We start from the raw sequence: 27,676 nt of genomic DNA on the forward strand, positions 1-27,676 counted from the left end.
ATGATACAGAATATAAGAAGTGCAAGTGTGACAAAGCAGTGGTGTTAGTTGCTTGGGGATGATGAATGTGTCGTAGCGCGGATGGACAGAGAAGGCATTATTTTAAACTAATGGCATTCAGATAGGTGGAGAAGATGCGGAGTGGCGCGGTGTTCCAGATAAGGGGTAGAGCCTGTGTGGAGGGGGCAGCAGCAATGTCTAAGGCATGTGCAGGGAACCGTTTATTTAGAGCATGAGTTGTTGGTGAAGGGCAGTTGGAAAGGTAGGTCAAAGTCAAATTGAGGTGGCAGTGTTACAATAAAAGCTTTTAAAATCAACACAGAACACAGTACACAGTGATTTGGCCTGGGAGAGACCTGTGAGGCAACTCACGCTGTTCCAAGCTTTGGAATGAAAAGGGCGCAACTAAGACTGTGGTAGTGAAGTTGGAGAGGAACACTCCCTCCAGGGTAGGCTTTTTTTTCCTTGAATCCTCACCTGAGGGTGTGTTCATTGATTTGTGAAAGAGAGAGAGACACAGAGACACATTGACGTAAGAGAGAGACATCGATCGGTTGCTTCCTGCACATGCCCCAACCGAGGACCGAACCCGCAACCCAGGTATGTGCCCTGACTGGAGATGGAACCCACGGTCTTTTGGTGTATGGGACAACACTCCAACCAACTGTACCACCTGGCCAGGGCCAAGGTAGACTTTTTCACTGGGAGCGCTGTCAGTGGGTTGGGGCAAGCCATTGGAATAAATACATTTTTCTACATCAATTGAATGTAATGATTGCATATTTTACCGGGTGTAATATGCACTTTTTTTGCCCAAATTTTTGAGGGGAAAAAGGAGGAGGAGCGTTATACATGGGTATTACTAATTCTGTATCTATATCAATGTTTTTAATTCTTTTATTTATGCTTATGCGTTAAAAGTATAACTCAAGAATGCAGTAACGACATCCATGTGCAAAATAGTACCCTAGAATATAATAGTTGGTTTTGTTTCTAAATATAAATAAATAAATAATTGAATAAAAATATTAAAACAAATAGTTTTTTTTTCTTGAAAGTTTGGGCCAAAAACGTGGGTATGCATTGTACATGGCAAAATATGGTACTTTATGTTCTTTGAAGGTTCTCTGCTTTTCATGCTTTTTGCCTCTCTGTGCTGATACCTTGGTGACTAAGACTCATCATGATATTGTCAGGATCTCTCTTGAAGTGGCACTAAAGTCACTTTGATCATAAACTGTATTAGTAAATCTGAAATCTGTGTAACCTCTGCAGGGACCTTGATAACTTTAGGTTTCACTTGAATAACTCAGTGTCACCTTTTTAGTTTTTTCTTTAGACATGAATTCATTTATCCCATTTAGCAGGTAATTATCGAGCCAGGTACTATGTTTGGTGCAGAGGTTGGATGGAATTAACAGTTAAACAAGAAACACATTAAAGGAAAAACATTACTTGGTTCGGAGCCTTTGCCAGTTGCTTGTCATCCTGCGTGGAAGGCTCTCCTCCCAGATTTCCACGTTATCAACTCCCTCGCCTCTTTTTTGTTATTGCCCGTTGCTAGAATGTGGGCTTTCTGAGGGCTAGGATCTTTGTCTTTTGTGCATTCCTGTATCTGTAGTGCTTGCTTAGTGCAGTGCCTGGCATGATAATAGAATTTGCAAAAATTCAGTAAGTTCTTGTTGAATAAGAAGAAGTGAATGGAGGGTCCAGAGAACTGAAGGGAGGCCACACTGGCTAGAGTCTAGTGCGAAAAAGAATGGTGGAGGTGAGCCCTGGCTGGGGTGGCTCAGTGGATTGCGTGCTGGCCTACAAATCAAAGGGAGGCTGTTGGGGTCCTGGTGATCCAGCTTCCCTGGTAGCAGATCTGCCTGCTTTCTCAGCCATTGAATTGGAGTGTCCATTCCAAGGGCAGGAATTGATTGTTATCAGTCTAGTTATAATTGCGTGTGCTTAGGTTATCATTAGCCCCAAGAGACCTACCTGTCTCCTTGAAGAACATCATTGTTTAGTGATCCTACTGATGGATGGAATCTGTCAAGATAGCTTGGCTGTGAGATGCATTTAACTGGTTTGTATCTGTGTGTGCCTCCCTGCCTCCTGCAAGATTTAATGACCTAGTTAGGGAGAAAGTCCAGACCTCTTGGCTGCTCTCCAGGTGTTCTACCACTAAAATGTTAATATTACCTTTCTCAGACTTCTTCTGAATCATTTGCTGGCACTGTAAGTGGCTTTTTAAACTTTGATTTTGCCATTTTTGAGACTGTTTGTGCGGGTACTTTTCATTGTCGAAATTTGAGTTGCTTTGGTTACTTGAAGTAGGCCTTCTCCTTGGCCTTTGCTTTTTACAGGGGGATGGAGAGTCCCGCAATAGGTGGGAATGCTTCCACCTCCTGACGTGTTAGCTGGCAAAGCAGTAGAGGCTGCCGTGATAAAGGTCACTTTGGAAGAATATTAGTTGGGTACTTAGCATTCTTGGCATTCTTGTGGAATGATACAGGTTTACGGCCTTTTTATTAAGTTCTTAAAATTGAATGGTCTTTAATTAGAAGCAAGCATACATAAAACTTTGTGACTCCAGACAACACTGGCCTTACTGTATTAGATTACAGAGTGAGGTTTGCCCCTGTAGGAACACGGGTTTTGGAGGGGAATTGAAAAGGGATGTGAGATGGCTGTATCACACACATCCACCTCGGTCCATGCCATGCAGCCTTAATAGCGTGGAATGTGGACATGCAGCTTTTAAGCTCAGTTGCTTTTTGATTGCTCCTGACTAGGCTTTTTAGCTCTCATGATTCAACTGGTTGAGCTGAGCTTTCTGTGAAATAGTCAATCTGGAAAATGGAGTTCAGTAGCCTAAGCTTTTTGAACTCATGTAATTATAAGACTTGACAAGCCATGGTACATAGATTTTAATCGCCATCTTTGAATTAGCCCACTCTTATGTTTTAAGTAAGACTGGAGGAATGTATAAATTCAAGGACTGACAAGTTATTACAACCCCTGCTCTCCAAAAAAAAAAGAAAGAAAAGAAAAGCAACAGTTTTTCTACTGTGTATGATTCTTCACTGGGCAGAAGGAGCTCAGAAGAATGTGTATCATCTCCTTGTCCTTGTGTGTAACCTAGGGTGTCCTTAATGAAGAAGACTTAAGGGGTGGTATGTTTGATACCATTTTCGTATAAACAAGTTATACAAGTTTATGTGCTCACACCTGTGCTTGTGAGGGTACCCAGAGAGATTGTCCTGTTAAGGGCAGCAAAAATAAGACTGATAGGCCCCTTTACAAAGCAGGTTTTCTGAGCAGAAAGTCAAAGGAGCAGATAGACACCGGCGCAGGTGAGCGTTCTAAGCAGTTGGGAAGGTATATGCAGAAGTAAAGCAGCTGGGTTGGATAACCTCTGCTCATCACCAAATTTTCTTTCTCTGTAGACTGTAGTGGTTACGTTAGCCATACTAGAAAAGTTTTTATTTAAGATTTTAATAGCCGATCTGGTGGGTAGACAAAGTCAGACTGCTGATAAGGTTTGTGAATTGTGGTTCACATTCCTATTCTGTTCTTTCTAACGTGAGTTAGAAATCAGCAGCTATTTTTTGTACATTGATTTTAAGACTTTTTGAAAGAAAGTAGCTGTGATTAGTTCCTAAGGCCATGTGTGACCAGGGGGAGTGGGAGAAGAGGTCACTGAGGGAACCACTCAGGGGGGTTATATTGGGGCGAAACAGTGCAGTCGTTTTGTGCATATGTAACTGAGAAAGGCATGTTCTGTCCTAATACAAGATATTTTTGATAATCTGAACTCAGAGACATGGTTTTCTGAATAGCAGCCAAATACATGATGTCAAGGTGACTTCCTCTAATACAGGGGTCCCCAACCCCTGTGCCACGGGCTGATACTGGTCTGTGGCCTTGGAAAAATTGTCTTCCGTGAAATGGGTCCCTAGTGCCAAAAAGGTTGGGAACTGCTGCTCCAGTAGACAGGACAGCTGTCACGGAAGAGTAGTCTAGACCTGTTTTCCTTCGAAGATTGAAGACTGACGTAGTGGTAAGAGGCTGACTGTGATCTTACTGAAAATTATTGACCAAGAACTGTCAAGGAATAGTGGTTGATAAGAAAGAAGGAACTGGTTTCTATTCTGGTGTGTTATCTAAGGGAAAATCATGAAGCTAGCATTTTATAGAAAATGCCATTTGTTCTAAATTCCTTATATGATCACAAGTGTTGTCTTAGTTATTTCTGGACTCCCTAGCAGGACATGTTACTTGTGTAGTTTGAAATTTATCTTGAAGTAGTGGGTGGTAGATAGGTATTATATAGAACATATAGCAGAAGCTCATGAAAGTATACATATGGTGTATATTGTAGCTGTAATAAATGATACTGGCTGATTGTCTCTCCCTTTTGTCCCCTTCCCTGTCATTGTGATTCTAGGGTCTTGATTAATCTTGCCATCTCTGCCTGGCTGGGGGTGCGCTGGGGGAGAGGCCTAACTGCAGGTCCGACAGCAGCTTCTGTGACTGACGTCCCTTCTCTTCGCTTCCACATCTGTCACCTGAAGGAGCTGGCTGCCCACTCTTCCCCTCTCTGCCTTCAAAGGGAAGCAGATCAGTTCACCTAGAAGTTCTATTAGTAGTTAATTCCAAGGAAAATCTTAGGAATTTTTTTCTGATTGGCCCATTTTCTCCAGATTTTGCTGCTTATTTATCTGCCCTTTCCCCTTGGCGGACTCCCTTGACAGTGAGACACGGGGTCATCGGCTTAAGTATGGGAAGGAAATTATGGCCTTGAGCACAGTCAGAAAGAATCTGGCTCTCAGGCGTTTCCTGTGCCACCACTAAATTACAAAGATGGGGCCCTGACAAGGTTTTTCAAAGGGGCATCTTACACCGCCACTGTGTCAGCGTTTCCATTGTGAGTGGTTGTTTTTTCACAGTACTTATTATGATGAGGTTTGAAGTGGCCTTTACATGGGAAACATTTACCTGGTGCGGTGAGGATGAAAGAGCAGACGGATATAGGGAGGGAGGGGGAGAGTACATGGGTTACTTTCAAAGTCCCCTTTTCAGCCCAGACCTGACTATGCCATTCTTGCTCAGTATCCTGGGAGTTCCTCAGAGGATGAAGTCCAGACTCTCCTCAGTGAGACGGGGCCCTCCACAGATTTGCCCCCAACTCTCTCGCTGTACTCTGTACAAGCCTTCTTGCTCTCTGTTCCAGTTCTCTGGCCAGGACAGCATGGTCCAGTGGGAAGATGGGAACTGGGCGCGGGGAGCTCTGTGGGGGAGGTGGGAGTGGAACGGAAAGGCTGGGATGGTGTCAGGAGACCGGGGTTCTGGAGCGGGCTCCATCTCTCACTGGCTGAGTCTTCCTTTCTGTCTCAGCAGTCACTGATCTGGGCGCGTTTCTGGAATGAGAGGAGAAGAGCCTTGGACAGACTGGGAGGCTCTTTTTTTTGACTCTTGTTTCTTGGCAGAATCTTAAGAATCAGATCACCAAATATCTTATTAAATGGCTTTTTGAACCATGAAGTTTTTGAGCTTTTTAAAACTACAGAGTTAAATTTTGTTTTGTTTGTTTTGCTTTGTTTTATGTGGGAGCCCAGCATATAAAACAGATCAAATTGAGTTGCTCTATTTTAAGGCTGGAAAGTTTGGTGCCTGAGTCCCAAAGAACTGCCAGTCACATCCGGGGCCCTCCAGGGCCCTGCTTTTCAGTGTTTCTTCTCACTTGTTCCAGTGAGGATGAGAGTCACCTGTTTGATAAGACCGCAGGCAGAGGCCTAGTATAGGAAGGGGCAAGTGCATCGCTGTGGGCGATCCGGAGTGCCTGAGAGAAGGCCACGTTCAGGTCCTAGCCCTGCCTGCTAGTTGTGTGAACTTGTGTTCCTTCATTTAAAAAACTAGCCTTTAAAAAAAAAGAAAGAAAGAAAGAAAAAACTAGCCTTTTAAAAAACTAGAGAAAAGTCTACACAGCACATACAGGATGAACACTTCAGAGCTGAATACCCATGTAGCCAGCCCACGTCAAGGCAGAGAAGGGAAGCTCCGCTCGTGCCCCTCATCCGTCGTATCTTCTTTCCTAGCCTCATAGCAGGAACCTCAAGTAGGCTTTTAAAATATTGAGGTGATAAACCTTTGATTAAGAAATAATATTTTTCATGGTAAGTTTGTTAATAGTGCCTACATGTACGATCTTTTCATTCAGACACTCTAGTTTGTTTTAAACATTTTAACTCGTATAGTCATCTCCAGAAGCAGGTAGTCACAAAAACCTCAATTTAGCAGATTTCCACATTTGAGCCTAGGGCACAATTTAGTGCTGATTCTGGGCCCGTTTCCATGTTCTGTCTTGTAACTGTTCATTTTTTTACCTCTCTCAGACCTCTTTTTACGTTCATTCAAAACAAGGCAAGTGTGTAAGTAAATGTGGAGGCCAGGAGATGGGAGGGGGAAACTGAAAATTGATTTGGCTGGTGTAAGTCCTGAATTAGTTCTTTAATCTGTGGGTCTGAATGGTTCCCTGCTAAAATTTGCTGGATTTAAAGTTGACTTTGTTTGTTCTGTTGCTGTATGACCATTGTTCTTATCATCAATACAGGTACATTAAATAAAATAAAAACATTTCTTTAAAATTTATGCATGTGGCATAACTTTTATTACTTGGGATTGCCTGTTTTAGAACTGACAATTTATAGAATAATGCAAATTAGTAGTGAGGAATAATTAGAAATAATGGGATGAAATTCTTGTGTCATCTTAGAATGCCATCAGGGAATAGAATAGTAAGGCTTACTGTTGGACTTGAAAATAAGCTGACCTATTTTTCCCACTTGACAGAAATGCCTGTTTCTTCAGCACTGTCATCTGTTTGCAAAGCACATTTGGCTGGACAGTGCCTCCACTCTTGCATATTCAGAGAAATTTTTATGGAGAACAGTCTTTCAAAAAGAACTTCTTTTCTACTGAGAATTAAAAACAAAACAAAACAAAACAGTACATCCTAAGTGCTCCGAAATAACAACTGAAATAATATTATAAATTTTCTTTACCATTTCAAAAGTCAATATAAAATTTGTCTGAATACCAGGAAATTCAAAGGTAAAACCCATCTGTGTTTTTGTGTCTTGGTTTGGTAAGAGCCTCAGCTCATTGTGTTAATGGTAGACAGCCCATGATACTGAGGCTTATTGTAGTGCCTTCATTCTCAAGTTGGTCTTGGTTTTGCCTCTCCTTTGGTGTGGAATGTTTTTACAGCTTATCAGAAATCATGTTGCGTTGTTGTTTTTCTTAATATAAGTAACCCAGAGAAATTGTGCTGCATCAATGAGAAGGATTTCTCAGCCTTTGGGTTCGTCTTTGTTTCTGGTTGCTTTGATCAGATAGCTTGATTAGAACTCCAGAGCTACCTGGTAGAAAGCTGCTGAGGATAAAGTTCAAGGAAGTGCTTTTGCTGAAAGCAGCCCCCTTCATTCATCAGGGGAATTTGATTTCATCCTGTGAATAACTTGGCTTAGAAATTTTGTTTCTCTGAGACCAGCTTGTAGTTCTGTACACCTCAGAGTATGAGAACTGTGTCAGGGTGAAAAGTGGGCTGCATGCTTTATTCTGTTGGGGCTGGCTAGGGTGGTAAGATAGCAGAATTCTCTTTTTCTCTGTTGGAAATCAGAGGTGATTTTACCAGGGCTTGGGGCGGGGGCGGGGGCCGGAATGAATCGAGAGGAGCAGGAAAGGACATTTGCAAAAATTATAAATGGCATGTCAGAGCCTCTTTCCTAGCTGCTCTTTAAAAAAACTAACTGTAGGCCAGCTTATTATCAAACCAGACATCTGAGTTATCAGTTCTTGAAAATTGTTTTTGAGCCCTTGTGTTTGTCTCACTGGGCTCTCTGGAGAGTGCCGTCCATTGAGTTAGCAGAAGGTATAGTGAGAGCCGAATGCACACACGTGCCCAGTGTCCAAGAATAGCCCATCTGTTGCGTGAGATTCCATGTTTCAAGACCAGATGGTTAAACACTTAAATCGGTCTTTCCAAAGATCCAGATGACCCATTTCAGAGATTTCCTGTACCCTGAGCCCTAGGGATAGCGTGAGATTCCGTGGCTCTGAGGAAACCCTCCTCCTCACACTGCATGGGAGTAGGTGTGTGTAGCCCGCACTGGTCCGAGCAGCCGTCGGGACTGTTCTGGGCAAGCATCATTTGCTCTTTGCTTCCTTTGTAAATCCATGGTTTCTGCTCCCTTCCCCATGTTGTTGTTTTAATTTGCATTGGACTGAAAGGTAGAATTGTAATTGCCTTATTCAAATAGCGCTTTCCTTTTTGTAAATGATCCACTTCTTATAGACTGTTGATTTGTTGGGTGAAGAGTTGCAGTAGCAGTGATACCACAGTACATAACATTGCTGGGATGAAAGATTATTTTCATAGTAGATTCTCAGGCATAAAAGTACAGCCTGTTCATAGTCTGAGCCTTGTCTTCCCTTCTTCCCTCCTACCTCCCATGCATGACAACTCTGTTCTAGTCTGTCTGTCTCCAGACACGTCTGGTGCTATTCCATCTTGGGCGCCATTATTCATGCCCTTTCACGTTTTTAGGCTTGGGCTCTCTCTCCGAGCGGGCCAGTCTTTTATGCACCAATTCAGATTTTACTTCAGCTCTGACAGCTTCCCCAACTGTCCCGGAGCTTAATCTCTTCCTTTCTCTGGACCCCAGGAAATTGTCTGTGCCGTTTATTGTCTTGTGATTTAGTTATTTTTAAGTAAAAGTTTTGCATCTCAAGTAAATAAGATCCTCACCGGTGCCCCATTCTTTGTTTCATCGCACAGCTGAGCTCTGTAAGTCTGTGTTTGATTTGGTTGATGGATAGCTCAGTTTTCAATTCTAAACGGTTAGAGACCAGAGTAATAGAAAAATGCTTAACTCCTCTGAAATATCTTGAAGGAAGGAGAGAATTTCGTTACTCTGTCCCTGGGACCATCAGTTCTCTTCTGTTCAGGAGAGGCCACATTGTGCCTGCTGGAAGCTGGATTTGATGTCATTTCACAAGACACTTCTCATGTGATGAAGAGATGAGCAGAACTAAGGATATTGCTTCACATTCTGACAGAAATCACACAGAAGAAATGAAGACTCTGTGCCAGTCAGGTCCATAACGATGGTAATTCCTACTCACAGCTAAACACCCTGACACATCATTTGTGCACATCACTAACTTAAAGGTTTTTATATATTAATTTGAATTTCACAAATGAATGGATTGGGTGAATAAGGACCTTGGACTGTACTTCCAGCTTTTCATTTCTAATGTGTCTAATGTTTTAACATGAAAAACAAACAAAAACCTTAAGAAAATTTCCTTTAATGCTTATTGATATGAAAATGGATGCATCGGGACTAGAGAATACTTTGCTTAAATTCAGCGGTTCAGCAGACCATAGAGTAGTGTTCTTCTCTTACTTGAGCTTTTATATTCCATCCTTCCTGGCTCATTTGGAAAGTAAATTCCTCTAGAAAATTCTCCTTAAGGAGTCTCTGTTACAGGGAAAATGTTTTCCAATAGTTAGAGCCCTTGTTTTGTTCTTCCTCTCTCTTGTAGCTCTGAATCTTATCATGTATCTACTTAATGAAAACATTTTAGCCAGCTGCTGATGGTAATTCAAAGCTTTGAAAACCCATGCAGAAATTTGTGTTAAGTATGAGGTTTAGAAAGCACTCTGTTTTGTTAGTTACAATGCATGTAGTTCCATCCTTTTGCTTTATTGGGATTAAGAAAAATTGTGGTAACAAGTATTTTCTTCCTTTGCTAGCTGCTCCCTATGAAGTTATTTCCTTATTATATAATATTATAGTATTATTAGTTTGGTGGTGTTCTAAATATGGTTGTTTGGAAATAAATGCATTTTAGGGATTTATTGACTATTCTCGTAGGGAGCGGTTGTAGTTTTGGTTATGGACAGTGGTGGTGGACCTCTGTGTGTATCACCAAGCATCCCAGATCACAGAGCCCAGAAACGTTTCCTCCTGGGCCGGGGGGGGGGGGGGCATGAGGTTGCAGGGTAGGAGGGTAAAATACCCGGATGGAGTTGTTGACAGTACGCACTGCAGCAGCCCTAGTAATGCTGGATCACAGTGGCAGTTCTGTGCCCTGTGAAGTGTGCGCTGTCTTGGGAATGTTACCACTTCTTGCCCTGGGTGTTCCGACGAGGTGTTAAAAGAGAAAATGTCCCCCTCCTGCCTTCCAGTTGAGGCTCCCTTTGGGGAGCTGGTGTCTTGGTCAAACAGGTATATAAACAACTCCAGGAGTTGGTGACAGGTTCCAAAAAAGCTCTCATATGTTTGCATTATGTTTTTGTGACATATACTTGTGACAACTGAAAATACTGAATTATTTTCCTTTCTGAAGTAGTTGACTTATGGCATAAAATTAACTAAATGTTAAGTTATATGTTTTTATTTTTTTAATACAAGTAGCTCTGTAAAGCCCAAAGATAAAAGGAGTTACTGTTTTAAAGAATACTTTTCCCCCTTCTGCTGTAACTCTTTGGTTTTAAAAGGATTAGTATTGGCAGATTATTAGAATGGAGATTTTGCTGTTTGAGAAGCTTAGTTGCCTGCTAAGAATACCGGTTCCCATCAGATTTAAATTGAAGACATTGTGAAGTCTCAGACATGCCTTGTCTTCTACTTTCTCTTTCTTTGTGGCCTTCAGTTCATTAAATTCAGTGACTCAGCTTATTTTTTTTTTATTCTCCTCTTTAAAAAGTTGAATGTGTTTGTGACCAAGTACTTAAGGTTATTTCCTTTAAACCAAGTGTTTGAGACGTTTTTAGATTTATACCAGGCTTTGTTTACTGTGTAATTCAGTCCAATTGAGGAACTAGTAAAACTGCATTATCCAGACATCAAAGACAGATTTGTAAGAAGAGCATACTTATACCAGGAAACCTATTAGGTTTCTAGCAAGTAGAAAGTTACCGGGTGTCCAAAACTTAACCACTCCCCTGCTAGCTTTTTTTTCTTCCCTTTTTTTTTTTTTTTTTTTTTTTTTGGTAGCTTTTAAAAGTCAGTTAGCATTCTAGGTTTAAAATAATCAGTTGCTACATTCCTGAGTCAAAAATGTTGCTTTCCTTTTTTTAGCTCCCTTCAGGTGACTGAGACTTTGACTTGAATGGACTACATAGAGGATATGCCACTTAAAAAATTATAAATAAGTGTCAAATGGATGATAAATACGTTTTAGTTTAGTTCAAAATTGAGCCAGTATCTTTATTTCTTGAGTTTTATGAGCAGATTTCCTGAGATTTCTGTGAAGGGAGGTTATTTGGCCCACTTTACAGAGAATAAGTGGACTGATGTGCAGGGTACATGGAGCAGTCACTTGAAGTAGGACCCATGTCACCAAGTTGCATTTCAAGATTGATCAAGTGGGTGGCCTTGAATCCTGCCAGAACCTGGGATGAAGAATTGATAGAGAAGGGCCCTGTTAAGGGAGCAGCACCCTTGACTTCCTGAAACCTTTCCCATCTGAGGCTCTGTTAAACCAGGTCTCCTCGTGGGTAGAAACAAAATTACATATGTGCGCTATAGAGTAATGTGCAAAAGCGCTTAGACTTTGTTCACAGCTTTCCTCTTCAGGTATTTCAGAGGATGTATGTAAACATGCTTTATTTAGATATTGATAAGCATCTTATAATTTTACTTAGGTAAGCAGTCCCCTAGGGGGTTGGGGGCGGGGAAGGTTTGATTTGTCTCTCCCATGGATGCCTGCTTGCTCACGCCGGAGTCTGGAACTTGGCTGCTTTAGGAGCACGCCACTAGGTGATCAAGAGGTGATTGCTCTCAGTTGCTGAGCTTTCTCTTTTGAATATGGTCGCATAATTTTTACATGCCACACCTAGTCACATTTTGTTTTCATAGAGAATTTGGCTTTCTGGGTTATCAAAGGAAGATATGGTTGTTTGGGAAAGACCTGTGAAGTTATTATAGGGGACAACTGTGCTCCCCCATTCATTGTCCCCTGTCTCAGTCAGAATAACGTGTGGTGGTCTGGTTTCCTGTGCCATTTCTTATGAACTAGGCCACAAAAACATATTAAGGTTGTAGAGATACGGGGTTCCTTCATAAATGAGATACAAAAGAAAATTGCTGTTTGTTTATTTTAAATTCTCCTCTTTGGGAGATCTCAGGAGACTTCATTTGGCTGCAGGTTCAGCAGTTGCAAAGTCATATTTGCACATTGAAGTAGATGACAGTGCAGTATAAACAGTAGTATCCAGGCCACGGCTGTTGTGGTTCAGTTGGTTAGGTGGTGTCCCACAGACTGAGGGGTCGCCGGTTCAATTCCCAGAAAGAAAGTCAGGGCACATGCCTGGTTTGTGGGTTTGGTCCATGGTTGGGGCACATCCGAAGGCAACCAATTGATATTTCTCTCTCACGTCAATGATTCTCTCCCTCCATTCCCTCCCCTCTTAAAAGAAAGAACAGTAGTCGCCAGAAGACCGTTTCTGTAGGGGCAGCCAAAGACTACACATTTGACTTACTTCAGCTGGCAAGTTGTTAAAGATTTTGTTAAGACATCATAGCATTGCATTACTTCGTCTAATCAAACTTTACACCTTGTGAGGTGCCACTTTTCAGCCACTGTCTGTGCTTCCATAACCTTCAGGGAAAAATCCAAACTCTTTGTAAGTGGCTCACTTGCCAGAAGCAGCTCCCCCATCCCCTCCCCACACACACTTTGTTTCACGCCTTGTTCCCCCACGGGCGTGCTTTTTTTTCCCCCCGAGGAGAGAGGAGTCTTTGCGCACTTTATTTCCTCTACTTCACGTCTCACCTGGGGTGGAACTTCTTTCAGAAAGGCTTTCCTGGATCTGAAAGGGTGGGCTTGGGGACTCTCTAAAGTCCTCTAATAGTCACTCATTTATTCAGTCTTTCAGTAAGTATTTGTGTCAAGTACTGTGTCATAGGCTGAGTATGCAGAAGTGAACAAGGCAGGAGTGGGCCTTGTCCTCGCGGAGCTTATTTTCTTGTCAGGGAAACCATTCCATATTTACATCCTTTTAAAAAAAACCTTTTATTTGGAAATAATTACAGACTTGTAGAAAGTTGCAAAAATTAAATTAATACAAAGAAACCTACACTTTGCCCAAATTCACCTATTGGTAATTTTTTATCTTATTTGTATTCTTTCTCCATACACACCCAACCACCCACCCACCCACCCTAATACTGTTTACTAAGAACGGGGCTGTTTTCTCACATGATAGTTACCAACTTTATAAATTTATATTGGTAAGGTACTTTCATCTAATATTTCATTATAGTCCAGTGTTGTTACTTGATCCAGTAATGTCCCATATAGCACCCCTCTTTCCCCCTACTGGGGCCAAATTCAGCTTAGGGTCAGGTGATTGCATTTCTTAACAATGTCTCTTTAGCCTCCCTGAATCTGTAATGTTTACATAACCATTCTTTGTCAATTATGACACTGATATCTTTTGAAAAGTATAGAGTGTCCCCCCTTTTAAAACAGAATCTTGCTCATTTTGTGTTTGTTTTACATCTCCTTGTGAGTCAGATGTGCTCGTGGATCCTAGGCCGTCATACTGCAGAGCGATGTGCCCTCCCGGGGGATCACATCTGGAGGTTTGTGATGTCCTTCTAGCCCTGTTTGGTGATGATAGTTTTTATTACCCAAAGTATTGCCCACTTTCTCCACTGTATAATTGGTGGATTTTCCAAAATTCTTCTCTTTGTAACTAATAAGTAGTCTTTCAGAAGACACCTCAATTCCACACAAATACCCTACTCCTCATCAAAATCTTCCCCCTATTTAACGTCAAGTGACGATTCTTGTCTGATCTGGTAGTATGACCTGAAAGTTTCTGTTTGTTAGTTTCTGTTTGTTTGTTTGTTTTTGCAATGGGTCATAATTTGTTTCTATACTTAATTACTTCGGTGCTCAGACCACCCCAGATTTGACCTTAGGAAACCCCTTTGATTGGCTCCTGCATCCTTGTGAGGCACCCTACATTTTTTTGAGCGCTTCTTTTCTTGCACAATAATATATTTCAGGCTCATCTTGTACCAACCCTGCTCTGTCCCTGGAATCAGCCACTTTTTCAAGGAACCCTCAAACCCTTGCTTTAGCGCTTAGCACACCTGCTTGCTTATGTGTCTTCTTCTGTTAGATGACATTGTCTCTGAGGGTATATCAGTGTCAGTCTTATTCAGTCTTACATCTTCATCCAGCATTAGTCCTGGCACATTCACTGTTTACTATAAGTATTTGTTGAAAAAGAAAGTCAATTTTTGCTATAGTTCGTTGATTATAATTGGGTTCCAAAATGATGGTGCTGATGGACTTTCTTTTTTTCCCCCATCTAGGAAGAAATGTTGGCTCTTGGGCGATGAGAAGTGACAAAAACTGACCTCATACTGGTATACAAACACTACGGGACCTGATACTTCTGCTGCGTGGGCAGCTGGCCCCCACTGATAATGTTGGGAAGCCATCAGGCCCAGTGGAAAACACTACTAATCTGATCTTGGAAGTGGCTGATTGTGGCAGGATGTGTCGACGATGATGATGGCAAGAAAGCAAGATGTCCGCATTCCCACCTACAACATCAGTGTGGTGGGATTGTCTGGGACAGAGAAGGAGAAGGGCCAGTGCGGCATTGGGAAGTCTTGTCTGTGCAACCGCTTCGTGCGCCCAAGTGCTGATGAATTTCACTTGGACCATACCTCTGTCCTCAGCACCAGTGACTTTGGTGGGCGAGTGGTCAATAATGACCACTTTCTCTACTGGGGAGAAGTTAGCCGATCCCTGGAGGATTGCGTGGAATGTAAGATGCACATCGTGGAGCAGACTGAATTCATTGATGATCAGACTTTTCAACCTCATCGAAGCACGGCCCTACAGCCCTATATTAAGAGAGCTGCTGCCACCAAGCTCGCATCAGCTGAAAAACTCATGTACTTTTGCACTGACCAGCTGGGGCTGGAGCAGGACTTTGAGCAGAAACAAATGCCAGATGGAAAGCTGCTAATTGATGGTTTTCTTCTTGGTATTGACGTTAGCAGGGGCATGAATAGGAACTTTGATGACCAGCTCAAGTTTGTCTCCAATCTCTACAATCAGCTTGCAAAAACAAAAAAACCCATCGTGGTGGTCCTGACTAAGTGTGATGAGGGCGTTGAGCGGTACATTAGAGATGCACATACTTTTGCCTTAAGCAAAAAGAACCTCCAGGTTGTGGAGACCTCAGCAAGATCCAATGTAAACGTGGACTTGGCTTTCAGCACCTTAGTGCAACTCATTGATAAAAGTCGGGGAAAGACGAAAATCATTCCTTACTTTGAAGCTCTCAAGCAGCAGAGTCAGCAGATAGCTACGGCAAAAGACAAATACGAGTGGCTGGTGAGTCGCATTGTGAAAAACCACAATGAGAACTGGCTAAGTGTCAGCCGAAAGATGCAGGCCTCTCCTGAGTACCAGGACTACGTCTACCTGGAAGGGACTCAGAAAGCCAGGAAGCTGTTTCTCCAGCACATCCACCGCCTCAAGCACGAGCATATTGAGCGCAGAAGGAAGTTGTACCTGGCAGCCCTGCCGCTAGCTTTTGAAGCTCTTATACCCAATCTAGATGAAATAGACCACCTAAGCTGCATAAAAGCCAAAAAGCTCTTGGAGACCAAGTCAGAATTCTTAAAGTGGTTCGTTGTGCTTGAAGAGACCCCGTGGGATGCCACCAGCCACATTGACAACATGGAGAACGAGCGGATTCCCTTTGATTTAATGGATACAGTTCCCGCAGAGCAGCTGTATGAGGCCCACTTAGAGAAACTACGGAATGAGAGGAAAAGAGCTGAGATGAGAAGAGCATTTAAAGAAAACCTGGAGACTTCGCCTTTCATCACTCCTGGAAAACCCTGGGAAGAGGCCCGTAGTTTCATCATGAATGAAGATTTCTACCAGTGGCTGGAAGAATCTGTATATATGGATATCTATGGCAAACACCAAAAGCAGATTATAGACAGAGCAAAGGAAGAGTTTCAGGAGCTGCTTCTGGAATATTCAGAATTATTCTATGAGCTGGAGCTGGATGCAAAGCCCAGCAAGGAGAAGATGGGGGTCATTCAGGATGTTCTGGGGGAGGAACAGCGATTTAAAGCATTACAGAAGCTCCAAGCGGAGCGCGATGCCCTTATTCTGAAGCACATTCATTTTGTGTACCACCCAACAAAGGAAACGTGCCCTAGCTGCCCAGCTTGTGTGGATGCTAAGATTGAGCACTTGATTAGTTCTCGGTTTATTCGGCCATCTGACCGGAATCAGAAAAATTCCCTCCCTGACCCCAACATCGATAGAATTAACTTGGTTATCTTGGGCAAAGATGGTCTTGCCCGAGAGTTGGCCAATGAGATTCGAGCCCTTTGTACAAATGATGACAAGTATGTGATAGATGGTAAAATGTATGAGCTTTCCCTGAGGCCAATAGAAGGGAATGTCAGGCTTCCTGTGAACTCTTTTCAGACGCCAACATTTCAGCCCCATGGTTGTCTCTGCCTCTACAATTCAAAGGAATCTCTGTCCTATGTGGTGGAGAGTATAGAGAAGAGTAGAGAGTCCACACTTGGCAGGCGAGATAATCATTTAGTCCATCTCCCCCTGACGTTAATTTTGGTTAACAAAAGAGGAGACACCAGTGGAGAGACCCTGCATAGCTTAATACAGCAAGGCCAGCAGATTGCTAGCAAACTTCAGTGTGTCTTTCTGGACCCTGCTTCTGCTGGCATTGGTTATGGACGCAACATTAATGAAAAGCAGATCAGTCAAGTTTTGAAAGGACTCCTGGACTCTAAGCGTAACTTAAACCTGGTCAGTTCTACTGCCAGCATCAAAGATCTAGCTGATGTTGACCTGCGAATTGTCATGTGTCTGATGTGTGGAGATCCTTTTAGTGCAGACGACATACTCTTTCCTGTCCTTCAGTCCCAAACCTGTAAATCTTCCCATTGTGGAAGCAACAACTCTGTTTTACTTGAACTACCAATCGGACTACACAAGAAGCGCATTGAACTATCTATTCTTTCATACCATTCCTCGTTCAGCATCAGAAAAAGCCGGTTGGTCCATGGGTACATTGTTTTTTATTCAGCCAAACGTAAGGCCTCCTTGGCTATGCTACGTGCCTTTCTTTGTGAAGTGCAGGATATTATCCCCATTCAGCTGGTTGCACTCACTGACGGCGCTATAGATGTCTTGGACAATGACTTAAGTCGGGAACAGCTGACCGAGGGGGAGGAGATTGCCCAAGAAATCGATGGCAGGTTCACAAGCATCCCCTGTAGCCAACCCCAGCATAAACTTGAGCTCTTCCACCCATTTTTTAAAGATGTGGTGGAGAAAAAGAACATAATCGAGGCTACTCATATGTACGATAATGTTGCCGAGGCCTGTAGCACCACAGAGGAGGTGTTTAACTCCCCCCGGGCAGGCTCTCCGCTCTGCAACTCAAACCTGCAGGATTCAGAAGAGGATATTGAGCCCCCTTCTTACAGCCTATTTCGAGAAGACACATCACTGCCCTCCCTGCCCAAAGACCATTCCAAGCTCTCTATGGAACTGGAGGTAAATGATGGGTTGTCTTTCATCATGAGCAACTTTGAGAGTAAACTGAACAACAAAGTACCTCCACCAGTCAAACCAAAGCCTCCTGTCCACTTTGAAATTACAAAGGGGGATTTGTCTTACTTAGACCAAGGCCATAGAGATGGACAAAGGAAGTCTGTGTCTTCTAGCACCTGGTTACCTCCAGATGGGTTCGATCCTTCTGATTACGCCGAACCCATGGATGCTGTGGTCAAGCCAAGGAATGAAGAAGAAAACATATACTCAGTGCCCCATGACAGCACCCAAGGCAAGATCATCACCATTCGGAATATCAACAAAGCCCAGTCTAACGGCAGTGGGAATGGTTCCGACAGTGAAATGGACACCAGCTCTTTAGAGCGAGGCCGCAAAATATCCATCGTGAGCAAGCCAGTGCTGTACAGGACGAGATGCAGCCGGCTGGGGAGGTTTGCTAGTTACCGAACCAGCTTCAGTGTGGGGAGCGACGATGAGCTGGGGCCCATCCGGAAGAAAGAGGAGGACCAGGCATCCCAAGGTTATAAAGGGGACAATGCTGTCATTCCGTATGAAACAGATGAAGACCCAAGGAGGAGGAATATTCTTCGCAGTCTAAGAAGAAACACTAAGGTAAGACGCCAGTTTAGAAACGAGTCATGGGAGTGGCTCGAACAGTGTCTCGGTGAGAGTTGATGATGATGATGATTTCCAGGGACAACTTATTTTGGTAAAAATTAAAAATCTGCTCTGTGTATGTACTCTTTGACGTATCATTAAAAAAGTAAGCAGTGTTTCTGATAGCTACTACTGGCGGCTCTTAATAGTAAAGGCCTTGGATAGACAGCCCAAGTTGTCTCTGTTCAAAATGATACTTAATTAATCACCAAAATGAGCAGATGTGTTGAACTTGCCACTGTCCTGACAGGTAGCCAAGTCCGTGACGATATGCTTGCTCTTCTTTCACTGAAACACCAGAATCCCAAATTGTGTGCCTCAGTCTACTTGTTCCCCTTCCCCATAAGGTTACTGCAATTTTTTTAGGAAAAATTGAGAATTATTTTATTAGCACACACAAATCATTAAAGGGTTTTCAAGTACATAAATGAAAAATAAGGACCTTACCACTGCGAGTTCTAAACCTGTCCCACGTTTCCAGTGTGCAAAAGGGGCAGGACAGTATCATCATGTGTTCTGTTCCCGTCTCAGTCTGAACTGAATATCAATAACTGTAGGCATTCTCTCCTGCCTGATTTCCCCTCCATTTGGTTTTTCCACTTGGATTCCTCCATCCACCTTCAGTACTTTGTTCTCTGAGGGTTGGCAGTAGACAGACCCATTAAAAACATGAAGCCAGAGAGAAGCCTGACCTGCCTCCCAGTATTTCTTTAAGGCTCTCCTGTGTAATGACACTGGGACCCAGGCATTCTGACTGTTTTTGTTTTCTCTTCCTCCTCCACTCCCAGGGTTGCCAGAACAGCTTATCTAAATGCTGACGGTCTTCTAATTTGTGGGGGTGTTTGCACACCTGGGAATTAGGAAGGTGGCATAATAGCACGCTGTGAATTATAACTGTTTTCGTGACTTCTACATTTTTAATACCTGTTGAAAATAATGCTTTTAAAACACATTCCCAAACAAGCCGTGCTTTAACGAGCTTGCACTGTGTAGGCTCAGCAGAAAACAGCTGGGTTTGGTGAGCCTCAGAGATAGCTGCACTCATGCTGGTAATGAGCACTTTTTACCTAAGAACTTTGTTGCTCAGGGTTGCTGGGTCAGCATGCAAGACGTGATTGTCTTCCCGTCTGTCTTAGTTATGTGGGCCACACCTCTTCAAGTCAAATAAAAATGATACCTCTGGCCCAAGAGCAGTAGCGTGCCAGAGTCAGTTTAGGAGTATCCTTTGGAAAGAGTGAGTAAAAGGTGAAATTGTCTTTTCCTGCCTTGGAAAATAGTGCTTTGAAATGAGTGTAGTTGCTTTGTCATCTTAATGCAGAGATAAGCAATGCTTTGATTCTCTTCCTGGTTGGAGCAAACCTCCAATTAAAATTGCTGCCATTAACACAGACTGACACTTGTTTTACTGGAAAAGCAAGATACCATGGGCCAGAGAATGTCATGCCAGCCTCTACATGGGGGATTTGGCCTTTGATTTTTATTGGCATGACAAAGCAATAAGTATTTATTTGAAGTGAGGGGGAGCCAGCCGGTAATGGAAAACACACCTAGTGCTTCCTGCATGCCAGACGACACCGGGGGGCATGGCACGGCTCCTTCTTGCCAGACCAGCACTCAGTTGAGGCAGCAAGACCTACGCAGATCATGACAATAGGTGGTCTCCCCAGGGAGCGCTATGTCAGGGCAGAGGAGATCCCATGCTGGGGGTGATGAGGGTGGTGCAGTGTGTGATTAGGAGCCCAGGCTCTGGGAATGGAAAGGGGTGGGGAGGCTAAATTCCAGCTCCTCCACTTCCTCACTGGGACTTTGGGCACATGATTCACCTCTCCACATCCCTTCTGCAGAAGGAGGGAACGAACAAAGTAGCACCTTCCTCCTAGGGTTGTTAGGAATTGGATGAGATTATGTATGGAAAACACTGAGCGTACTGCACGCTGGATAAGCTTTAGTTACGATATTATTTAACTAGATCTTGAAGAAAAAGGTATGGAAAGTCTGGGAGATGAAAAAATGCATGTCGTATTCAAAGAAAGGAGAGAACTGGTCTGGTCTAGCTGTGGGCTTGAGGGACCAACATTATCCCTCCCCTTTGTGCAAGTTTTAACCCTATGTGTTACTTAGCTGTTTTTTCAGTACTTAGCAACCATCCCAACAACAACAAAAAAAGCTGTGCTCTGGGTACCGGATTGATGTGGAGAAAGAGAAATTGCTCAGCCTCTTGGCTCATTTGCTAGATTAGCTCTTTACTGTAAAATTGGACTTGGAGTGAGGGACTCGCTTTCATTTTTACTAATGAAAGTGCAGACTGTAGAGCTGACTCTCATTCCGGGTCCTTTTCCCAGCTGAACCATTTAGCAACCCACCCTCATAGTGGGAGCCTTCCGCACTCAGCTGAATGAAATTGAAAATCTACGATTGCACTTCAGTGGGGTCTATGAATAGATGCTTTGTCTGTAAAGAGTTGTTGTTGCACATGGTCTCTGTCTCCCAGTGCCATGCGTTTGCAAAGAGGAGATCAGGACCGGCAGGGTCTTATTTTAAAGCCAAAAACCGGCTGGGGTGCCTTGTTCCACAAAATGTGCCTTTTGGGCAAGCTCGAATTGCTGAATTTAGTGTGTTTGACGACGGATTAAAGAGAAGCCATTATTGGTTATTTACCCTTCTATCTTATGTGCTCTAATTTTTGTGTTTAAAAAAAAAACAATGATAAAGAAAATCTTTCACTCACTGGAGCTACCACATGACAAGACAACCTATTGAAAAGCAAACCGATTCAATCACGCATTGTTTGGTCTATAAGGCACCAAGTAGCCAGTTTGACAGTTTGTGTGTCCCGTTCCCCCCCAAGTGAATTGGCTTATTTCATTGGATTCAGTGAATTGGCTAGTTGTTGTGGCTTTGTGTGGACACAGCTCTCATTTTGTGAGGCCTAGAACGGGAGTTAAAGTTTCTAGTGTGAATAAAAACCAGCTGGGGAATTGGGCTGCTCCCTCCCCAGGGAGGGATGTTACATTTTGACAGACAAGCTGAATGGTATGAAATATGATCTCTTTGTAACCTACTCAGGGGCAGACTCAGTGTGTGCTTCCAAGAGGCTAGTTCTACTCAATGAGCTTTAAAGCCAAATAAATACCTTGGATTTTCTGATTCCTAAATGAATTTTAAAAGCAATACTTCTGCTCCAGAGCTCATTCATTCTTTTAGGAAGGAAACAATTCAATGCATAGGTGTTTAGTGAGCACTTGTGTTCATCTACTTCAAGTCACAGGGGTGACAGATGTTAAACATGTACTTACGTGCATTTTGAATGTTACCAGAGTACTGTGGAATTGTGTAGCAAGGCGTTTTAACCTCAACTAGGTTATCTGGGAAAGCTCCCCCAAGGAAATGACATATAAATCTGGGACTTGCAGGGTGAGGCAGGCAACGTACATTAATGAATATGGAGCTTTCCTGGGGAGAGCTCTCGAGAAAATAGTATGGAACTCAGAGGTGCAAAAACAGAGCATGTGCAAAGAGTTTAAAGACACCTCGAGTGGCTCCTGCAGAAAGTGAGAACCAGGCCAAATAACAGGGCTCTGAATATCATGGGAAGGTTTTGTATTTTGCTGCCTTTATTGAATACCTACCTGCTGTGTGCCAGGTACTGTACCAGGCATTTTCATGTCATTTTTTCATCTATATCTCTTGTGAGTCTTAATGAAGTGATTTTTTTAAATTTTGGGTTTCAGAGATGACAAAACAGGCTCAGAGAGATTAAACACCCTGCCCAAGTTAGTGTAGTTACTAAGTGGAGGAGCTGAGATTTTGAAGCCCCGTCCACTGACTTACACTTCCGATGGATTTTTAGACTCCAGTCCACAAGAAAGATGGTAATATTCAATAGCCAGGCATACATTTGGGCCACTCAATCAGTCCAGTCAATTTCTTCCTTTCAGACAGAGGACTTTGATTATTATCTGGAAAAAATCCATTTCCCCACACTGCCTCCTAAGAACAACATGGTGCTGTTTGTTTCCAGCTTCAGAGTCTAGTTGAGCAGAGGACGAAAAAGACACGGAGACACTAAAATAGCAACTGGAACTTTGAGAAATTGTTTTCGACTGGTATCATTTGTTTCTCAATTTATTTTAAGCCCAAAGCACTGCTGTAGTGTGTTTTGGTGACAAAAAAATAGACTATCTTTAACTATCTGCCTTAGTTTACAGCACACCTGCTTTGCAAAATATAAATATTACAATAAGCAGCCCAAATCTATTTTCAAAGAACAGGGAATTGCTCTGATCATAACTGAGCCACCTTGCTCTCCTCCAACATCTAGTGATACTGAAATGTCTTTGTAAAGACCCAGATTATTTCAGCTCAAGTAAGGAATGATCCCAACCTCCATAGATAAAGGCCTTCTGAGTGTGGTTTATCCCCTGCTGGTGAGGAGGCAAGCAGGTAAAAACTGACGTGTAACTCTGGTTAGTCCACATTCAGTGAGCGTTGAGTCAAGAAGGAGGTTTGTAAAAACCTCTCTGGAACTAGTGGACAGACGCCACCACCCAAACCCCCCCGTCACTGCCCTCTTAGCTGCCTATTGCATTGGCCATTTGGCCTGAAACAGAAATAGGGATTGACCGAGATTTGCTAGATGTTATGCCTTTATAGAGCATAAAGCTATGGTTTTAGTTTATTTGGGGTCCCTGAGCAGATGAAAGAAAGACCTGCCTTTCTTCCCCCCTCCCCCCCATCATGTGAGAGGATTAGGGATGCTAGGAAAGCTGAGGCTTCATGCTCCTTCTTGCGCCCTCCCTAAATAAAGGTGCCCTGAGCTGGGGGGTGACCGGGTCAGAGTCCTGACTGCCAGGCTTGAGGAGACAAGTCTAAGCATTTGCACTTTCATAATAGACTTTGCCAATAAGAACAAACATCCTCAGGTTTTCTCTTAAACCTGGGCTTCAACTTTTTCAAAGCCAGAAGGGGGAGCACCAGTTAACCAAGAGTACATGTGGGGCATGAGCAAGTAGCTTAATAGGAAAGGTCTTTTTGAAGCTCTGTTGGAAGTATGAGGGAATCGTTGCCAATCAGAAAGCCGTAACATTGAATATGGAGTGCAAGAAAGCGCTTGGGGCGGAGGGGATCCTGCAGTCGTGTAGTTGATGGAATCTTTCGGTTTTTCTGTCGTACCAGCTACAGTCAGTCCAGGGCGTGCAACCACGCAGCTTGGCAAACCATGTGACAATGCTTGTAACTGTCTAGGGCTTTGCTGATAATCAGATTCACTCTGGAAAGGGGGAGTTGTCCCCATTCAGAGGACACTGCCCCTGTTCCAGATTATATTCTGTATGTGTCATTCCTCCTTTAAAAAAAAAAGAAAAAGAAATGGAGAACCCAACAGCCTGGATTTTTATTTCCTTTAGCTATTTAAACCATTTTTAGCTATTTAAACCAATCATTTAAAAGGACGTGCTGGGTGGTACAGGGGTAGAGACCATATTTTCTGACCCTAAAATCTGGATAAGTTATTTCACGTGTATAAGGGTATTATTCATGGAGACGAGGAGAGACTAGTTGAAGTTGACAGTTGGGCATCACTACATAGCTGTACCTGCTGTTCTTGCAGAAGATAGAATACTCTTTAGCCAGAAAGGGTGGCTGACCTCTCCGTTTTCACCATGGGAGACTTCTTTGTGGCTCAGTTGGTGCTTGCTCATCTGATACCTGGATAAGCTTTGTTTGCTGTAGATATATGTCTTCTCTTACCAATTAGAGTGTAAGTTCATTGAGGGCAACAGATTACTTTGGTTCTAGTATTGGCTCTACCTCTGGTTTGCTATGTGACCTTGGCTATGGTGCACTTAAAAAGACCAACATTCTTGTCCTCTAGGAACTTAGCCCAGTAGGAGAATGGCTGTGCGTGTATGTAAATGACTGTCCCTGCTTGGTGCCCACAGGGAATTGATTCTCTGTACATACAGGGAATACAGTATTATTCATATGAACAAGACCTTCTGAGCCCCACCTCTTCATATCCTAGTGAGAGCAGCACTGTGTTAGGAGAAGGAAAAAAACCCTCTGGACACACAGAGAAATTCCTCATCTAAACTTAAAAAAATATCAAACGTTGGCCCTGTGCATTATGGAAAACTGGTTTTGTTCAGGAAATTTATTAAGTGCCTACTACATGTCATCAGGCTCTGGAACCTAATCGCTGTATAGTTTGACAGAAAGGATCCTTCTCCAGCCTGTTTGTTACTCCTTGGCTGGCATTCTAATCTTTTTCCTGCCCCCTGGACGTGGAGGGGGAGTGGAGTGGGCTTACCACCATCCCATAGGCAGGCGAGAGACATCTTCTCACCCTGGGAGAGTTGGGACTTTCCCCTTAATGCTCTTTTCTCATTTGAGAAACGCCACGAGGCCAGAGACAGATCGCAGTCCCCGTTTCTCCTCAGCACACTGCCGTAAACTAGCAGCTCATCTGTTTCTTTTGCTTCCTGGCCAGTATCAGGACTTAAGAACCAGGCATGTAGTTCTTAGGGAAACTGAAGTAAAGAACAAGCGACTGTTATTCATTCAAAAAATATTTATTGAAAAAGACAAGGTGAGGATGATTCAAGCTGACCCAGTCCTTTGTTTATGTCAGTGACATTCGTCATGGAGATAGTTCATGGAAGGGAAAGACCCTTAGGCTTTTGGCATTCCCTGATCACTGGCCTCTGCATCCTGGCTCTCTCAGTGCTGGGTATGAATCTCTCCAGGCCTCTGGTTTTTCATCTGTAAAATGAGGCTAATAACCCTTACCTTGAAAACTGAGATTTCAGTTGATTGTGCAGAGCACCTGGCACAGTGTCCTGCATATGACCAACTCCTAATTAATCACTTATTTTCCGGTTTTGACTCAGTCAGACTCTAAACTTGGAGACACAGATGTGTTGATTGTTCTCAGGATTTGGTTTCCTCTGGCTAGATACGTACTCCAATTCAGCCTGTTAAGTGAGTGCCCCCGAAAGAAGATAGATGTTAGGATGGTGTTATTTTCTCCTCTCTAAGCATCTGCTGCTGAGAGGGCTGCAGTGACTCCTAATGAGTGACACATGTCTGATCGAGAATTGAGACATCTGGCAGGCTACTCAGAAAAATGGCATTTCCACCTGACATTTGCCCAGTAACTCTTCAGGTGCCTGATGGGGTGCTTGTTCTATGAGAAATCTGGCCCAACTTTTGACATGCACCACAAAGTCTGATTTTCTTACCAGGAAAGTGTAGAATGAGTTGTGCGAGAATTCCTTACCCTACAGAGCCTTTAGTTACTCCAAGGGGGTATTTGACGTTCTGTAAACCAGAGTGTACTTAAATGAGAGAGGTCAAGAGTGAAGGAGGGGAGACGGACAGAGAAAGAGAGAGAGAGAGAGAATATCCACGTCACTGAGCAAAGGGAGTTGATGCTGTTGCTAAAGCTTACTTTTCATTTCTGTATTTGTAAGTTGAAGTGCTGAACTAGATCTCAGATGCTTCAAGGTGAGAGCTATGAGCAGTTGTCTGATTTAAAAGTCTTCCCTCTAATGGCAGAATCTCCTTGACTGTGAGTACGGCAGGTAGGTTGCAGCCTCTTTGCTTACGCAGCAGTCCCTTCCTTTTTAAACATCTGGGTTGTTTTGTTTTTAAATTTCTCTTTATATTGGCCAAAATTGCCTTTCTGTGTCTTCCTCTTAACCTCTCCCAACATGACCCTTTGAAATTATACAAAAAAATTTGTTCTTTTTCCGTGAAATAGTCCTATAGCTATTTGAAATAGCTCTAATAGTGCCCCAGTCTTCCCTTCCTCCAAAACCCATGCTCATAAACATCATTGAGATATTTGCTCTGAAATTATTCATGTCCTTTATTTTGAAACACATGAGGAAAAAATGCTCTAAACAAATAGGAAATTTCCTAAAACCACAGAAATACAACAGAAATTTTTGGCCTTTGTTAAAATATCTACTAAAGAGTAGGGTAACCAAATAGGATCAAGATAAATGGACCCTGGTGTATCTCCAGCAATTTGATTCATTTTCAGGTTAGTAGGAGCAATCTGGAACGTTTACTCACAGATACATACAACCTATAAACTTAAAAGTATTTAGGGATCTCCGCATGAAATCCACTAACCTGGCTTCTACGTTGGGGTCAACTATTCCCTTCCTTATCCTGCCCACTCTCATTCCTTTTGGTACCCTTTATGTGGGAACAGATCACTTCCTGTTTAGTCTGAGATTCTTGGAGGACTTCCTGTGCATGCAAACAAGTGGCAAAAAAAGAACAGCTGGGAATTTTTTTAATATCTACATATATACGCGTGCGCGCGCATGTGTATGTGTGTATGTGTGTGTGTGTAAATGAAGGAAGGAACAAGCCATTTCCCGACTGCTGGCTGACATCACCCGAAGTGAAAACCCAAAGGCCAAGACAACCCACCCCTCACACGGCCTGCTGACAGCTGGCCGAGTCAGTATGCAGGCCTGTAATGCGATGTGAACGGGCCCTCGGGTCCCAGAGAACAGCCACACACGCCAAAAGCCTGGCCCTGGCCCAGGCCCGCTGCAGTAGGCCCACTCCTCGGGGGACCAGTGGCACAACTGCTCTGGCTCGGGGCGGGGGCGCTGCTGCTCTCCTCTTACCGGCTGCCTGAGGCGAGCAGGCTCTGACTTTAGAGTTTTTGCAAAGAAGTAAGGAAAAACAAATTAATGATTTATGATGTGTTTTTATATGAAATAACCGATCTAGACTGTCTTTCTGGCATCTTCTACTTATATGAAGTACAACATAAAGAAGCTGAGCTTTGGCCCTGGCTGGTGTGGCTCAGTGGATGGAGTGCTGGCCTGCGAACCAAAGGGTCACCAGTTGGATTCTCAGTCAGGGCACAGGCCTGGGTTGCGGGCCAGGTTCCCAGTAGGGAGCATACGAGAGGCAACCACACATCGATGTTTCTCTCCCTTTCTCCCTCCCCCCCTCTCTAAAAATAAATGAAATCTTTTTTAAAAGAAGTAGTAGTTACACTTTAGAATCTAATAGACCTGGGTTTGAACCCTGACAGGCACTTCTGACATTGGTCAGTGATTGGGTATCTCAGGGACAGCACCCTGCTCTCAAGATGGTCGTGAAGGTGAAATGATGTGATGGAGGGGAAGTGGCTTTGCGCCTAGTATACAGTAACCCAATGAAGGGAAGCTGTTGCTAAAGGAAAGAAAGGGCTGAGTGCTTTTATCATTACATGTGGTTGTAGCCGGATAACAAGGAATCAAGCAATGGTCTCTCCATACTGTGTAACCTGTTAACTCTAGAATCTGAATATAGAAAGAAGACTGTCTGGATTTCAGTGACATTCTTTCTTCTTTTT

At 43.2% G+C, this 27,676-nt stretch overlaps 1 protein-coding gene across 1 annotated transcript in view; it reads left to right on the forward strand.

The window, feature by feature from the left end:
* The window catches only part of ARHGAP35 (Rho GTPase activating protein 35), a 116,449-nt gene that overhangs the window by 27,184 nt on the left and 61,589 nt on the right, over nt 1-27,676 (forward strand). Inside the window, exon 2 of the mRNA XM_054588644.1 lies at nt 14,388-18,267. Coding sequence (XP_054444619.1) covers nt 14,584-18,267 — 3,684 coding nt within the window. The 5' untranslated portion in view covers nt 14,388-14,583. The remainder of the gene's footprint in view (nt 1-14,387; nt 18,268-27,676) is intronic.

This window comes from Pteronotus mesoamericanus, unplaced genomic scaffold (assembly GCF_021234165.1).
Source record: "Pteronotus mesoamericanus isolate MK-2021 breed Mesoamerican mustached bat unplaced genomic scaffold, CSHL_Meso_final scaffold_137, whole genome shotgun sequence".
Taxonomy (NCBI): Eukaryota; Metazoa; Chordata; class Mammalia; order Chiroptera; family Mormoopidae; genus Pteronotus; species Pteronotus mesoamericanus.